The sequence below is a fragment of the Podarcis tiliguerta genome, assembly GCF_965153285.1.
Source record: "Podarcis tiliguerta genome assembly, chromosome: 8".
NCBI lineage: Eukaryota > Metazoa > Chordata > Lepidosauria > Squamata > Lacertidae > Podarcis > Podarcis tiliguerta.
This window is the reverse complement of record NC_139541.1, coordinates 39,161,408-39,178,311: the sequence shown is the minus strand read 5'-3', so window position 1 is coordinate 39,178,311 and position 16,904 is coordinate 39,161,408. Positions and strand designations below refer to the sequence as shown.

At 48.1% G+C, this 16,904-nt stretch overlaps 1 protein-coding gene and 1 long non-coding RNA gene across 2 annotated transcripts in view; one reads left to right on the top strand and one right to left on the bottom strand.

Annotated features, from left to right (window-relative positions):
- The first annotated feature begins 41 nt into the window (after positions 1-41).
- The window catches only part of LOC310685010, a 27,834-nt gene continuing 10,971 nt past the window's right edge, over positions 42-16,904 (top strand). Inside the window, exons 1-2 of the long non-coding RNA XR_014515018.1 lie at positions 42-702; positions 1,952-2,093. This is a non-coding gene — a long non-coding RNA (uncharacterized lncRNA). The remainder of the gene's footprint in view (positions 703-1,951; positions 2,094-16,904) is intronic.
- Positions 7,143-16,372, bottom strand: SNAI3 (snail family transcriptional repressor 3). Its single transcript, XM_083456511.1, has 3 exons — positions 16,238-16,372; positions 12,886-13,518; positions 7,143-9,153 (listed from the first exon to the last, which is right to left on the bottom strand). Exons 1-3 carry the CDS (start codon positions 16,314-16,316, stop codon positions 8,969-8,971), a joined length of 897 nt encoding a protein of 298 aa, XP_083312637.1. The 5' UTR covers positions 16,317-16,372; the 3' UTR covers positions 7,143-8,968.

Sequence of the window (16,904 nt, the reverse complement as noted above, 5' to 3'; positions counted from 1 at the left end):
GTGTGCATGCGCAGTACTTTGGTGCGAGTCTATAACTGTAAGGACATAGTAGGCTGCTCAGACCCGGCTTTCCATTCCGTTTGGGGGAATACGGGCGCAGCCATAATTCATTTGTGCACCACGTCCTTTCTGGTTTTTCAGAGTTCTTGTTGCAATAGTCCCGCAGAAAAAATGGGAGCAAGCAAAGCAATATTTTAAATTTAGACCAAGTAGATTTTTTTCGTGGTGGAAGCAAATTTTTGAATCACACGGGGCTCTTTTCAAGTTGGGTCTTCGGTAAAGAAAACTGTAGCTATATTCTCCGAAAGAACACGGTAATGATATTGCCCACGGTTAGGGCAGCGTTACAAAAGAGTGCACGATTTAAAGTTCTCCAGAACTCTTCAGTAGGCTACGGTACGGTGAAAATGTACACAGTGACACCTTGTGGGTTGACCATAGCAGTGCACAAACTTCAGGATTTAGACTGCAATTGTTCGTTCATTTGCCTCAGAGTAAAAGTTATCCATCCCATCTGAAGTTTTCACTCCAATCTCACCCTCTGGAGTTTGGTTTCCTCTATGGGCTAATAGGGTGAGCTGAAAGTTGCCCTGGAAAAACTTTGCAGTTCATGGGAAGTTGGGAACATTCCTCATTTTGGCTGAGGCTGCTAGGAATTTTAGTCGTAAACATCTGGAAGGCATCAGACTGGGTGAGGATGAGGTAAGTCACTATGACTAGCAAAGTGTGTAATGCATTGGTGGCACTACCACCACCACAATAACAACAACACTGGGATGAAAGGGGTAAAATGAGCATTTTAGGAGGGTGGCTTTATCCCATATGTTAAATTTATGAAAAAGAAATAATATATTTCACATTAACACTCCCATCCTAAATATATTTTCTCTGAAGCAAGTCCTGGTTTGATGGAGCTCATTTTCAAGTATGTGTGCTTAAGATTGTTAATTTCTAATACCTTTTTCTTCAAGGTGCTACCGGAAATTCCGAAGGCTCCCTTGGACAAAAAGTAAAGACACCAACCAGAGTAAATTGGAGCAAATCAGCAGCCTGTAGGCTTGGCCTTTATTGAACTGTTGCAACAGGGTGCTCCCCTCACTTGCAGGAGAGAGGAAAGACACAGAAAAATGGTGTGCAAGGCCTTATAAAAACTTTTGAAATTCCCATCCTGTAGGTCAAGCCCACCCCCAGAAACATCATGCATACATTACAGAAAGGAGGGATTGAGGGAGGAGTTGTGGTGGTAACCTGAGTGTCCTGTCACCTGGCTGGTTCCCTTCTCCCCCTCCCCATGAGTCGTTTTCAGAAGACAAAAGGTAGTCGCAGTTTCCTGCCCCCTGAGAGAAGATCTGATCATTGTCCTTTGTTCCAGTCCATGCTGAATCCACTCCCATATGCAAGTTTTTTGCGATCTTGATTGTCTTCTGTCTAGGACCATCAAGGTTAGCATAGCAACTGGGCAGGGCTCCTGTGGATGTGCTGGGATGTTCAAGGGATTATGGCTGGCCTGTATCAAACCTTCCCCATTTTGTAGTCCTTCCTTCATGGAGTAAAATAAAAGTGGAACAGTGCAAATCCGGTGTATGGTTGATTTTCTATGAATTTATAACAGAAGCGTAGCGTATGTAGTGTGTGAGTGTGAGTGTGTGTGAAGTTTGTACAAACTGAATGATTGGGGGGGGGGGTTCCTGCTACAAAGGAAAGTAATCATAGGGAGTGAGTGAAACTACTTGTTCATGGCATGGTTGGCCCCCCACTTCCCCTTTGCCATTGCCTCTGTGTGCATTTTAATTACATGGTGGATAAGGGACTGTATCTCAACTTGGCTCTTAAACGTTTTCTGGAACATGATTATTTAAGAAATTTATATACTTATTAACCATTCTTATGATTAGCACTGTGCAAGCACGTCCAAGTATCCAAGACTGCTCCTGTTTTTATTTAATCACAGGAAAGAATGCAGGAAATCTGCTTTATAGTGAGACAGACTGTTGATTCATCTAGCTCAGCAATGTCAGTCCTACCTGGAGATGCTGGGGATTGAAACCAAGACCTTCTGCATACAAAGTAGGTGTTATTTCACTGAGCCACAGGTATTCACCAGCCTTTTGATTTGGGGTGTTTCACATTGAGTTTGTGACATGCCACATTCATCTGCATAGTGAGCTTTCTTTCCTTTGTGGGGGTGGAGTTTGAATAAATTATATAATTTGATATCACAGGATATATTTAACCAGTAATGGTTAAATATAATCCAGTTTCCATCTTGTGACAAAATGCAGACACGACCCATGGTGCCAACACCAGCCAATTTCCTTGTCCACTACTCCTGGTTTTGCTTACTATCTAGCAACTGGGCACCATCCTCCAATAAAGACACTAGAGGGAGCTCAAAGGCTGCACACACCACAAGGTGCTCTTACTTCATGAGGTCTTTTGTATGGCAGTGCCTTCTCCAAATCATTACACTTAAGGAACACCCACACTATGCAGTTAAAGCAGAACTATACAACTTCATTAGTCATGGCTTCCCCCAAATAATCCTGGTAGCTGTCACCTGTTAGGAGACCCTTGCTCCTCACAGAGCTTTGATTCCCAGGGTGGTGTAACAGTCAATCCTTCTTTACAGGGAACTCTGGAAATTGTAGCTCCATGAGGGTCTAGGGATCTCCTAACAGCTCTAAGCACCCTTAACAAACTACAGTTCCCATCCTCCCCCCCCCCATCTCTCCCTCTCCAGTGCTAGTGAGCACTCTGAGGGATGGCAACTCAAGTAGGCAAGAAGGTTTCCCTTCTGTGTCCAACTCGCCCTGCTCCAGCTACCCCAAGCATCCTTCTACTGAACCACTTTTCTTTCCCTCTCCTTTCCCTAATCCAATGGTTCTTAAAGGGTGTGGTGTGCCACACTGGTGTGGCAGGAGAGACTGGCACATGTAGCGAGAAGATTCAAGGGTATTGTTTTATACTTTCTGGATGTCTCATGGATATATTATAAAGTAGTTGTGTTTTATCTTCAAGTGCTGCTAGGAGTTGTTTCTTTTTGTTTTCCAAGGTGTTTCTTGAGACTTGTTAGGAGGCCGCTATGGCCTTCACAGAGCTACAATTCCCAGCATTCCCTGAGAAGAGCGCTTGATTGTTAAGCCACTCTGAGAACTGCAGATCTGTGTAGGGGTCTCCTAAGGACTCTTAGTGCTCATAAAAAAACATGGTTTCCAGGATTCTTAGGGAAGCCATGACTTTTTAAAGTGATATGATCCTGTTTAAAATGTATGGTGCAGATGCGACTTGAACATGTGAATAGAGGCAGGGCCAGTCAAAGATGTTTTGCCACTGTAGATAAAGTGCTTCAATTATGCCCCCCCCATGCAGATCTGGGTCCCCTCTCCGGCCCCTCCCTGCCCCCCCACCTGTGCAACTGTACCTTACCCTGCACCTGTCATGCGACCATGATACAGTGTGCAGGGTGCAGTGGGCGCAGCAGTGAGAACGGCGTGGGGTCAGCAGCACAGGAAGCCACAAAGGCGCTGGCAGCAGTGCAGAGGTGGAGACTGGGAACAGATCTGATGCCTGGTGCGAATGGCTTCACCTCGCCCCATGTACCTCATGCCCCTGAATGGAGGGCATCGTGTCCAGTGCCGTGTTTGAACTGTGCTACCTTATTTCTAACCTCATGTGAGTCACTGCTCAACATTGCTGTCACTAAGAGATGAGCATGTGTGTGTGAATCATAACTCCAGCTTCCATGGAGCTGGTATACAAGTCAAATCAAATCAGGTACAAGCTGGCAGACAGTTCCTTTACCCACTTTTGAGGCAGCGAGATGGGAATCGGTGATCTGCCACATGATGCATCACAGATTGGATAGGTCAACCATGGTCTAAGGTCCTGCTCATGCTGGCCCTGCTCATACCCGCTCAGGGTAGCCTTCAGCAACCTGATGCCTTCCTGATGTTTTGGACCACAAGATTAGAACATAAGAAGAGCCTGGTGGATCAGTCCAATGGCCCATCTAGTCCAGCATCCTGTTCTCACAGTGGCCAACCAGATGTCTTGGTGGGAAACCCCCAAGCAGGACCCAAGCACAAGAGCACTCTCCCCTTCTGTGGTTTCCAGCATCTTGTATTCAGAAGCATTGCTGCCTCCAACTGTGGAGGAAGAAGAAAGCCATGATGGCTAGGCCCCTTCCTCTGTGAATCTGTCCAATTCTCTTTTAAAGCTGTCCAAGTTGGAGGCCATCACTGCCCCTGCATGAGAGAGTTCCAAAGGTGCTCTCTTGAGGACTTCCTTTTCTCAGTCCTGAATCTGTGCTGGCTGAGACTGATGGGAGTTGTTGTTCAAAACATCTGACAGGGTTGGCGAAGGCTACCTCAAGGTACTAGCATGGCCATGCTGCTCTCTCCACGAGAGGAGCTGGCACCTATCTCTCCACAGAAAAGTTCAGGGCCCGGTGATCTGCTCTCAATTCCACCTAGCTCAGATCTCCCTGGACCCGTCTGGTGGGCTTGTTTTGCCACCTGCCAAGCATCCAAAGTGTCCACAGACCTCTGGATGTGTCCGCGGTCAGTTCCATGAAGGCCTGCCAGCAGGTTATAGATAGACAGCAGAGGCCCGGCCAGCAGGGTATAGATAGAAACACAGCCTCTATTTTTGCCCTTCTTGGTGCAGGTGCCAGAGGAACTGGCCAGCCCAGAGTCAGGATTATTTATAGGGGCTGGTATTTAGGGGGACAGTGCTGCTTTTCCATTTTGCCGTGGGAGAAAGAAAACTGAGATGGGAGAGAGGCGTGGTTGTCGTGGTCCTATAACCAATGCCTCCTCTCTCGTATCCAGCATCGGATCACACTAGGTCACTTGACAGCAGCTTGTAAAACCCTCTGATTGTAAAACTAGACTGAAAAACAAGGTCATCTCTTTCCAGACCTCTCCCGACCGCGCCATGATCCTGTCATTCCTGAATGAATGTCAGGGGACCGAGGGTTCACGGAGCCCTAGTGATGTGGTTACAAAAACCACAAAAAAATGGTTCACATGAGCATGTGCAGAGTTCCTTTACACAACTCATTTAGGAATAGGAGTGGGAAGGAGGCTGGGGAGGAGGTTGTCTCCCAAATGGGCTTGTGTTCTTGCATGTCTTATTGTAGAAAGGAATCACATAATCCTGTAGTGGGTGACCGTTGCTGCAAAGTACCTCGGAAATATTTGCAAAATCATCCGCTTTAATATTGGGGGAAGATTGGTTTCCATCTTCTGGCCCACCCCTCTTAAATGGAAGATCATGCCAAGCTCCACACACACACAGGATAGCAATGGCTTGACTACAGATAATTCATCCCATAAACAACAAATCATTTTGAACAGTGCAGTGTTCTACAAAACAGCAGTGATTTATATTGGGCAAACCTAAATTAATTCTCTTAAGTGGTAGTGAGGAAGGACATGTGGCTGGTTGGTGTGTGACTTCCATCGCTCTCGCTGTTCCACTCCATCCTCATCCTTTGCAAGGTTCTGGGGTACCTCTGGGTCTCCACCTGGGACTTCACTCAAAATGGCAAGGAAATGGCAGAATAACTTTCCAACAGTTAAGAGCTGTTTGACAGTAGAACAGACACCCACAAGAAGTGGTGGCCTCTCCTTCCTTGGAAGCTTTTAAGTAGTGGGTGGATGGCCATCTGCCATGGATGCTCTAGTTGAGATTCCTGCATTGCAGGGGGTTGGACTGGATGACCCTTCCAGCTATATGGTTCTATGACAGTTGTGCCATGGGTTCATCACCTAGATGCGTTTAGGAGGCCCTGTGAGGATAACATTTTGAGAAACAGTGTGATGTAAGGTTAGAGTGTTAGACTACAACCTAAGAGACCAGGGTTTGAATTCCCACTCAGTCATGAAGCTCCCTGAGTGTGGCCTTGGGCCAGTCTCCATCTCTCAGCCTAACCTGCCCTCACAGGGTTGTTGTGAAGATGAAAAGGGGAGGAAAAGAACCGTGTGGTGAGCTCCTTGGAGGGAAAGGTGGGATATAAGTAAAACGAGCAATAATGCAGAAAAATAGCTGCCATTTCTTTGCTTTGTCTTGACGGTGTGTTTTTATGGGGTGGCTAAAACAGTTTCCCTCTTGACCCGAGGAGGCCCCAGCCCTGTCAGAAAAGCTTGTGGACAAAAGAGCAGGCGAGAGCATCAGGTACACTTTCCAGCTCAACGCAGCCAGGGACGAGTGGAAAAACTCATCCATTCATTCCAGCTCAACGCTCCCTCCTTTGGCCCAGCTCAGCGGATTGGTGGCTGGCCGTCTGCCTGGACCCCCCACCGGCCCGGCAGCCCTGCACTATATTTATCAGCACTTTCCATCTGCCACATGAAGAAGAGAGGAAACATTTGAGCTTATTTTAGACCCCACAACATTCTTTCCTGCTCTGGCCCTCGGACGGACAGGTGGAACGACCGTATTTAGCCACTTGGGGGCTGAAAATAGAAGGGCCCGTTTACAACGCAGTTTCCTTTAGGCAACTCCGCACCCTATTTACGTACTCCGGCGAAGGAGAATGTTGTCCTCGTCCCCATTGCCCAAATTATAAATATTAACGTGGCTTTGCCAGGCTGACATCATTGCTCCAGCGAGCCTCTCCTTCCTCTTAATAGCCCATTCTTGGGAGAGAGAAAGAGAAAGAGATGCTCAAATAGAAAAGGAAAGGCGCAGACCACTGGGAAGACATGAGCAACGGATCCGAGGATGCATGAAAGAATGAACTTTGCCTGGGAACACAGAAAGCTGCCTTATACAGACTTGGACCACTGGCCCAAGTAGGTCAGTATTGTCTACACTGACAGGCAGCTGCTCTCCAAGGCTTCGGAAAGCTGGATGATGTGTGAATGGTCCAGTATAAGCCATTGATCAGTGCATCAATGACATATTGCAAAAAACACCACCACCTGTCTGGAGGGGTCCAGAGTTGAGTCTTTCAACACTGTGGATTCTAAAACCATAGAAGGCTTGGGCATTTATTAGTCTCATGAGAACAGGGGTGTAGCAAGTCATGTCCCCTTTCTCACTGGTGAAATAGTGGAAGGTGTAAGAAGAGCATTCCTGATTACAGATAGCAGCACAATAATAAGGGACACACTCAATGAAAAATGGTGTCACTGAAATCATTTGGAATAGTTTTATTGGGCTTTCTTGGGGAGGTGGGGGGGGGGGGTCATGAGGCGCTCTCCAAACCCAAAGGAATAGCAAAAAATGTACACAAAACAGAGAGAAACAGCAGCAGAGAATTTTTTTGTTTCTTACTTTCAGCAATGCCAAGTCACTGTTCTGTAGCTCCCCTCCTCCACAACCCCACCCCAAAGGTTCAAGTAAGGTGAATCTCTATGAAGCTAATCCTGAATTCATTGCTCTACCTCCTTGAGAGCAGGGGATACAGGCCTTGCTTTTGGTAATGTGCGCATGAACACAAGGGACAAAGGGACACCCTTGCTACTGTCTCTCCTGTTGCATCACCCCTTCAGCAGCAGGCAGAACATAAGAAGAGCCCACTGGATCAGACCAGTGGCCCATCTAGGTCAGCATCCTATCCTCACAGTGGCCAACCAGATGTCTGTGGGAAGCAGGACCTGAGCTCAAGTGAGCACTTCCCGTCCTGTGGTTTCCTCCAACTGGTATTCAGAAGCAACACTGCCTCCAGCTGTGCAGTTTAAACAGGAGGTTAAAGTGCATTAAGGAGTTATTAAGCTGAAGGGAAAGCAGTAAGAGAATGGGGTATGCAGAGATAAAAGGAATGAAGTGTAGCCAATCATGTTTTACTCAGAGCTGACCCACTGAAAGTAACAAATCCAGGATAGTCATGCCCATTAATTTAAATGAGTCTACCCAGTATGATCAATACTGGATACAACCCAGTAGCCTGGAAAACAACAACCAACAAATTTCCTCATGGGAACAGATTTAAATGGGTGGTGTTGAGCAAGTATATACTGGGTCTGCCAAGCCCAGGTGGATTATTCTTTACAAAAACTTCAGTGTTCGTGGAAACCCACTCAAGCCTAAAAGGGAAAGCTGGGCAGAGGAGCTGTAAATTGCGGCAGCTGAAGGTCACTCCAGGCCTCCATACTCCCAGGAAACACTGATTGGTATGATGTCCCTGGAAACAGACCTTGGATCAGGTGAGAAGGAGTTGCAGCAGATCTCCCACCACAAGCACTTGAGAAGCCATCACTATTTGGCCATTGCAGCTAGGGAGGCCCAGTCTGGAATCATTCCCTGCTCTCTTTTGGAAATTTGGGAGACCAGAAGGCAAGCTTCTGGAAACGGGAAGGTCCCACATCCATGATCGCAAAGCAACTGCGATGGGGAGCTGGAAGAATACAGGACACCCCAATAACAGTCATCCAAGAATGGGGAGCTTAAAATCCCTTTCATGCAAAAGACCCAAAGGTGGACTCAGGCAGAGGATCTCTTGTCCTGGGTTTCCTCCTGACACCATCCCAGAGAGCAATGCAGAAATGAAGAGGCCTCCTCAACTCCCTAGTGACCAAGCAGGCTAGCAGCTAAGGGGATGCACCACCAGCATGCAAATGACACCATTTGGATAGATAAACGACAGCACAATAGGAGGAGGAGACACATTTGCAGAAGGACTCCAGGGGATTTAACGCCAGCCTAAGATGGAGGCCCCTTTGCTGTTTTTTCAAAACACACAAGAGTAATGGGGCCATATAACTTTCTGTTTCCTAAACTTAGATGCACCTAGATCTTGCTGCAACCAAGAGGTAAAGCCACACACTCTTTGGAGTGGTGGGTACCACCCAGTTGCAGAATCTGAATCAGAAGAAGAAGAAAACACACCCAACTTCTGCTGCAGGACGCGACTCCAGGCTCCACTGCTACAGATCTTCAGTCATCTGGGGCTCTCCTCCTAACCTCCACAAGTGGTCTCAGGTTACGTTTTCCAGGTAGCCAGCCAAGCTCAGCATGGCTCTCAGGTTGCAGCAGGGCAGCAGGCCGTCTCCTCATGCCTCAGGAGCAGGGACATCCGGGAGAAGGTCTTCAGGCAGGTGTGGCATTGGTATTTCTTGATGTCGGAATGGGTCTGCAGGTGGGCGCGGAGGTTGGAGCGGTCGGCAAAGGCTCGGCTGCAGTGTGAACAGGCGTAGGGCTTTTCACCTGGAAAGGGAGGCCAGAAAGAAAGACGGATGAGCAGGCAATGCCAGGGCTGTCGTAGGACCTTGAACCTGGATTGGTAGTAGATGGACAGCCAGTGAAGATGCTGTAGCAACAGAGTCGCATGTTGTCATCTAGATGCCCCACCTGGCCAGCACATTCTACACCAGAGCTAGAGCTTCCAAACCAGGTTGAAGGGCAGTCCCCCCCCCCCAGTACATTGCAGTAATCCAGCCTCAAAGTTACCAACGCTTGGGCTGCAGGCTATCCCTGTCCAGGAACTGCAACAGCTGGTGAACCAGATGAAGCACTCCTAGCCACAGAGGACACCTTGACCTCAAGTGATAAAGATGTATCCAGGAGTACCCTCAAGCTTGCTCCATCATAAGGAGTGCAACTCCATCCAGAACAGGTAACCTGCCTATCTCCTGAATGTGGGAACCACCCACCCTATCTTCCCAGGATTCAAGCAGTTTATTGGCCCTCATTTGCTCCACCACTACGTTCAGAAACTAATTCAGAACTTTCACAGTCTCTCCCGATTCCAATGTTATGGTGAAGTAGTGCTGCATGCCATCAGTGCACTGGTGACACCTGGCTCCAGAACCCCAAATGATCACCTGTGACAGCTTCATATAGATGCTAAACAGCACTTGGGAGAGGACTGTTCCCTGCAAAACTCCATAGCACAAGTGCCAGGGGGCCAAGGAGCCCTCCCCCAGCGCTACTCTAGGAATATGGCCTGAACATTTATTCATTTATTTCTTACATCTATATGCTATCTTTTCCTCCAAGGATTTCAAGGTGATGTACATGGTTCTCCCCTCCCCATTCTATCCTCACGTCCTATGAGGTAACTTAGGTGAGAGACAAGAAACTGACCCAGCCAGCTTCATGGCTGAGTGGGGATTCAAACTCTGATCTCCCAGGTCCTAGTCCAGTGCTCTAACCATTACACCATACTGGCTGTACCCAAGGATGGAGAACCTGTGACCCTCCCATCATTTTATTTATTTAGACCATGGGTAGGCAAACTAAGGCCCAGGGGCCGGATCCGGCCCAATCACCTTCTAAATCCGGCCTGTGGACAGTCCAGGAATCAGCATGTTTTTACATGAGTAGAATGTGTCCTTTTATTTAAAATGCATGTCTGGGTTATTTGTGGGGCATAGGAATTCGTTCACCCCCCCCCAAATATAATCCAGCCCCCCCCCCCAAGGTGTGAGGGACAGTGGACCAGCCCCCTGCTGAAAAAGTTTGCTGACCCCTGATTTAGACCATTTATACCATGTTAGTACAGGAAACTAGAGCAGTAAATGTTACAAAAATACACAATAAAACTCTATCATCTATCTATCTATCTATCTATCTATCTATCTATCTATCTATCATCTATCTATCATCTGTCTCATCTAATCTCTCTCCCTCTCCCTTTTCCTTCTGGCACAATCTCCTCAATGAAAACCTCACAGCCTCCTGGCTCTCACCTGGGACTCCACCCACCCACCCTGGCTCTTACCAAAGGCTCAAACAAACTCACAGATCACTCCCCTCCAAAATCGGACAACCAAGAGGGTTCCTGGAACCTGCTGACCTCACCCTCATGTCTCACTCTTACTCTTGGTTTGCATCTATGGGCTTGATAGAGCTTCCACAGATTGCCTCTCATTCAGCACTCAATCAGCTGCATGGCTCATATCCAGCCCCAAGGCTTAGCAGCCTTTGTGACTTTTCCAGGGGTCCCAAGGATGGCAGCTAGGGTATCCCCTTCCACTAACTGTTCTTTCTCAGGCCACTGCACAGCTCTCCTGTTCCATCATCCCCAACCATTGGCCATGATGGCTGGGGCTGATGGGAGTTGGAGTCTAACAGTATCTGGAAGCCACGGGGCCTCCCATTCCTGATCTAAAACAAAGATGGGCTTGGCACAGTGACTTTCTCTCACAATGGGCATGCCTGCGCTGCAAACTTTATTTTATTATAAATTTTTGATTGAAAACACATTTCTAAACTGCTTACTATTTAAAAACCCCCAAACAGCTTACAAAAAACTCAGACATAAAAACAGAGATTAAAAAAACAAATGAAGCAGAAATCTAGTAATAGCAGGGGTCCAATTTCATGGGGCCAGGAAAAGTCTTTACATATTTATTTTTACAATTATGTTCCACCTTCCTTCATCCAGTGAGCTCAGGTTGACATACATAGTTCTCCTTTTCCTCCTCATTTTATCCTCAAAAGAACCACCCTGTGAGGCAGCTTAGGCTGAGAGACAGTGATTGGCTCAAGGTCACCCAGTGAGCTTCATAGCTGAGTGGGGATTTGAACCCTGGTCTCCCAGGTCTTAGCCCAACACTCTAACCACTACGCCACACTGGCTCACAGCTGTTCAGTCGTAGCTTGTGCCATGAACAACTTCAGTGGCAATGCCGTACGCTGGAGTTATTCATGCAAGTCTGACGTAGTATTTACATGAAAACATCTGACGGGCTCAGCTGGATTGGAATGAGGTTCCCTCCAGCATAACAGTTCTCAGCTGCTCTTGGGTGACCTTTCCCCTTTATACACTTCTGCCCAGTGAATCATAAAAAGTGCCCTGCTGGATCAGAGCAAAGGACCCTCCAGCCTAACAGTCTGTTCCCAGAAGTAGCCAGCCAGGTGGTGGAGGGACAAAGCAAGTCCTGGTAGCAACAGCTTGCAGTTGTGGCTTGTTCCCCCAGCAACTGGAAGGTACACTGCCTCTGGATGGGGAGGTTCGATTTAACAGGAATTTTTAAAAACAGTGAGGCACAGGCTCTTGTACGTGTTTCTTTGTATAGCAAATTCCACTTGCACACTGAGAAAATAGGTGGACAATGCTATAAAAAAACATCCCGAGTTATCCATCCCAATTAAGTCAGAGCTTAATTAAGGTTGAGGCTCACTCCAGCTTAGTGAGCCTTACAAATCCAGAGCTGAGCGCTGGTTCAGGTGACTTAACAAGATGAGTGCCTCTCTGAACATGTGCAGAGTGCATTTCAGGAGAAGGCTGGTGGAATGGTTAGAATCTCAGGCTAGGACAGGGGAGACCTAGTGAAGTTCATTGGGTGAGCTTGGGTCACTAACCAACTCACTCTGGCCTTCCATATAGGGTTATTGGGAGGATAAAATGGGGGAAAGGGTGGCCTATACACAGTGCCAGCCAACTTGGATCCTACAACTGGCAGGTGAGGCTGCCCAGTTGGCATTGACCCATGACAGGGTCTTTTCAGTGATGGTTCCCCAGTTGTAGAATGCCCTCCCTAGTAAAGTACGTCTGTCTCCATCATTACCAACTTCAGGAAGAATTTGAAAAGATACCAAGGCATTTGCAGGCTGAAAAATAGTATTCCTGGCAACCTTGTGATCGTTGGATGGAATAATGTCTTTAACAGCAATTGCTTTTGGAAAATGTTTTTAACTGAAACTGTTTTTAATTTTAATTGTTTTCAAAATGTTTCAACAGTTTTAGAATCTTTCTGCTTTGTTTTTAAATAGTGTATCTGCGTGCTGCCCTAGGGTAGGGTAGATAATAAATAGCAAATAGAAGAAATAAATAGAAACTCCTTGCACCAACATCAGAGGCAACATTTATCACAGCAGAGTGTGAGGGCCCAAAAGTTTTCCCCAGCCACACCAAAATGCAAGTGTTCTCCAAACTTTGCTCTCCCTTCTTTTCCATGCACATTTGCCCCCTTCCTCAAGGTCGCCCCCTACCTGTGTGTGTCCGGATATGCCCCTGCAGCAGCCAGGGCCGGGAGAAGGCTTTACCACAGATCTTGCACATACAAGGCAGCGTATGGGTGCGGATGTGCATCTTGAGGGCACCCAGGCTGGCGTACTCCTTGTCACAGTGCTTGCAGTTGAAATACTTCCTTGCCGTGGTTGCCTGCAGCTTGCAGCGCTGCTGCCTGTGTCGGGCCAGGCCTGAGAAGGTGCTGTAGGCCTTGCGGCAGTCCGGACACTCAAACGTCTCCAGGGGGTCGGCAGCTATGCCTTGTGGCCCCTGCAGTTTGTCTCCATTTCCCTCTGCTGGGCTGCCCAGGTTGGGAGTCCTCCTTTGGAACAGGCTGAATGCCAACGGGAGATTGAGGTTGTTCTGGTTATCACGCAGAGGGGTGGCAGAGCCCCAGCTGCCTCCAGGGCTGCTCCCAGAACCTACTTGGGAGCTCGATGTGGGCTCCCCTTTGGCTTCACTGCTCTGTGGGAGAGGTGGGGACAGGCAGGCAATGGCAGAACTGTGGTCCCAGAGGCTACCAGCTTCATAGGGGGCTGCCGGACAAGGCGTGCCATCTTGACTGAGGACGGGGAATGCTGCCCCTCTCCAGGAGTGGCACAATCCACTGGATTCTGGGGGAAACACACAAAACAAGTAAATAAAAAGCAGCCATTGTTCCTCAAAAGCCTCTTCACCACTACCAGACAACATGCCTACCCTGCATATTTTGGAAAGTATGTGTCTGAAGCCCAGTTCAGATGCCCACCAGAGAAGGATGTTAGGCTGGCAAACAGGCAGGCATGAAATGTTAGGCAGGCTCCATACCTGGAACTTTTCAAACAGGCCTCTTTATATCTTGGCTTACAGAAACTAATTGTGTTGTTGGATCCGACTTTGTGGCCTGGCCCTTGTGGTTGTATCATTCTGTGTTGTTGCTGTTGGATCGCTAGTTTTTAATAATTTGCGACTGTTTTATTGAGATTCTCTTAGAAAATATAATCTACAGTATTTTTGTTCCTAAAGGGTGATATAGAAAAAGAAGTAAATAAAACAGTTGGTTTTAACTAAGAAGCGTAAGAACATAAGAAGAGCCTGCAGGATCAGGCCAATGGCCCATCTAGTCCAGTATCCTGCTCCCACAGTGGCCACCCAGATGCCTCTATGAAACCCACCAGCTGGATCCAAGCACAAGAGCCCCCTCCACTCCAGTGGTTTCCAGTAGCTGGCATTCAGAAACTTTGCTGCTTCCAATTGTGGAGGCAGAGGATAGTCATCATGGCTAGTAGCCATTGATAGCCTTTCCTTCCTCCATTAATTTGTCTAATCCTGTTTTAAAGCTGTCTAGGTTGTTGACCATCACTGCCTCTTGTGGTAGTGAGTTCCATAGTTTAATTAAACTCCTTTCCAGTATTATAAACAGTTGCATAGAAGTCTCTCCTCAAGGCTGCCTCACTCAAACATTTTGCATTATGCACTCAAAACACTGCAATATGCATATGCAGTGTACACACAGTTCCAGTAAAACACGCGTCATACGGGTGCAAACACCACAGAAACAGCCCACAGCGCCATGTATCAAGCACTGGAATCAGTACACCAGATCCTAAGGTAATCTGGAAGCATTATTTTTAACAAATAAAACAGAATGCATTCAGAGAGATGCTGCCTGTTGCAACCATGTAGCCATAGTGGTTAACTTAAGAATAAGTTTTATTTTGCAAAATGAGCTTCCAAGAAGTGTATAAGGGGGTGGGGGAATCCACATTTGAGCCTTGCGTTGAAGTGGCAAGATGCTCACGAGATTATTATTGAGCTCACCCTTATGAATACCGTAAAGCAAATACAATCCTGTCCCAAAGAGGCAACACTTGGCATTTTTAAAATATCTGCATGCCACCTCCTAATCTTGGCATTCTTTATCTGTGTACAAAAGGGTTCAGTGCAAGGGTAGAGGGACCCTGGCTACCTAACCTGGAAAAGTTGCTGTTTGAGTGAAATCTACCCTCCAGGCCACCTTTTACACATCACACTTTACCACAGGGAGGACACTGGGAACACCCCCCCACCCCACCCTATGACAGCACAACAGGTTTTTCACACCAGTGCTGTGACATGTTGCCCAACCTTTCCATGCGTCTTATTTATGCGCAATACAGAACGTTCAGTTGCCAATAGGTGCCACTAACGGTGTGGAAACTTTTGGCACCACGTAGTCAACTACACCACACACCCAGGGAAGCTATTTCAATGTGACAAAGGTACAGGATAAATGACTCCGAAACTCACCAAGTAGACATTATCGTATAAGCATGTACTGAAGTGTGTCTGGCAGCGAGGAGGGAAACCTCCTTTTGCCCTGGCATCCACTCTATGGATTTCTGGGGCTGTGCAAATATTAGGCACTCCCCACCCATTTTCTTTTAAAAATAATCTTAGCAGTTTAACAGTATTTACAGCAGAAACACTTTTTAGTGTCCTGGAGTTAACATATTCTCTCCACTGTTGGCTTTCGTAGGTTTAGATTTCTCTTTCTGAACCTAAATGTTGCATTTATTCAGGCTTTCTTGTTGAGTGAGGTCTGGTTGTTAATGTTTGGCCTATGATGTTTCATTCCTCTTATTTTAAAAACTGTCTATTTTTCTTCCAAGCTGCCTATGGGCATTTTGCATTCGACAAGGAATAACGGCAATTGCATACATAGAAATGTGAGATAGAATGCAGAAATAATCGCTTCTAGATGAACTTTTTTTAAAAAAATAAACCCTAATGTATTTATTATACTTGAGAACTCAGATGGGGTGGGTGAGGGGAAATAAACCCCTTTTAAAATCCGCGCGCGGGCCCCCTCCCCAGCACGCTAAGAAAAAAGCAGCCGGGTAAAAACGAAGGCCACAGTCCGAAACACACTAGAGAGTCAACGCCATTGAGCGCAAAGGAACTTACTTCCGAGCAGACACGTATAGGCGTGTGCTGCAAATTAGTTTTCTATTTCCAAGCGCACTTCAAGCAGCAAAAGGGACTCTAAAAACCCATCCCCATCACGCAACCCTAGGCGGGCATAATTGGGACAAAGCCCCTGCGGAGCTGCCTTCTGAGTAAACAAGCGCAAGAGCGCGCCGCTCGGGAGTTTGAAGCGCAAAAGGAAACCGGTCGGAGATAAAAATGTGGAGAGGGAAGGGAGACGGCCCGCTCTATAGACCGGGGCAGGGAGTCGGGGCAAGGAAAAGCGCTCGAGGAGAGCTGCGAGAAGGGAAAGCTGGAAGGACCCGTCGTGGGCAGCGCGCTCACTGCCGCTCAGCTTTCCAAAGCGCGCCGTGCGCCCTGGGCGCAAACCACTTCGCCCTTCCTTACCTTGGCGGCGCGTCTCCAGCTGGCCGTAGTTGGGGACGCGAGTGCTGGAGGGCTTCTTGACCAAGAAGGAGCGCGGCATGGCGAGCGGAGAGTCCCGGCGAAGCGAGCCGACCGGGCAGGTGCAATAAACCCGCGGGCTCATTAGCATGGGCTTCCCGCCGAGCCAACCGCCGGCCGAGGGGCCGTCCTTGGCCGCCTCCGCCGGGGCCGCCCTCCCCGCGGCAGGTGCAAAAGCCCAAGGGGCGGCCGCGACCACGACGCCGGGGAAGCCCCGCGGCGGGCTCGCTCGGGGCAGAGGAGGGGATCACCTTGAATCCTCCCGCTAGCTTCCAAGGTTAAGGTGTCCAAACTCCGGCTAGGCGAGGACAGCTTCTCCCGCCACCCCTCGCGTAAAGGAAAAACACGTCGGCCACTTGGTCCCTACACGGTGTGGTGCAGTCAAGGCAGTAGTCCAGGGCTCGCTCAGCGCAGCAGCAGGGCTTTATCTGCCACGTCTGAAGTAGAGCCCTGCTGGGTCAGAGCCCATCCAGGCTTTCACAAGCCTAGCCGACAACCAGGAGCCCACAAACAGGGCAGGAGGGCAAGAAGAGCCTCTCCAAATCCCCCCAGCAATGGTTATTCAGAGGCACAAGAATATAGGGCAGCTGGACCAGAGCATTGGCTTATC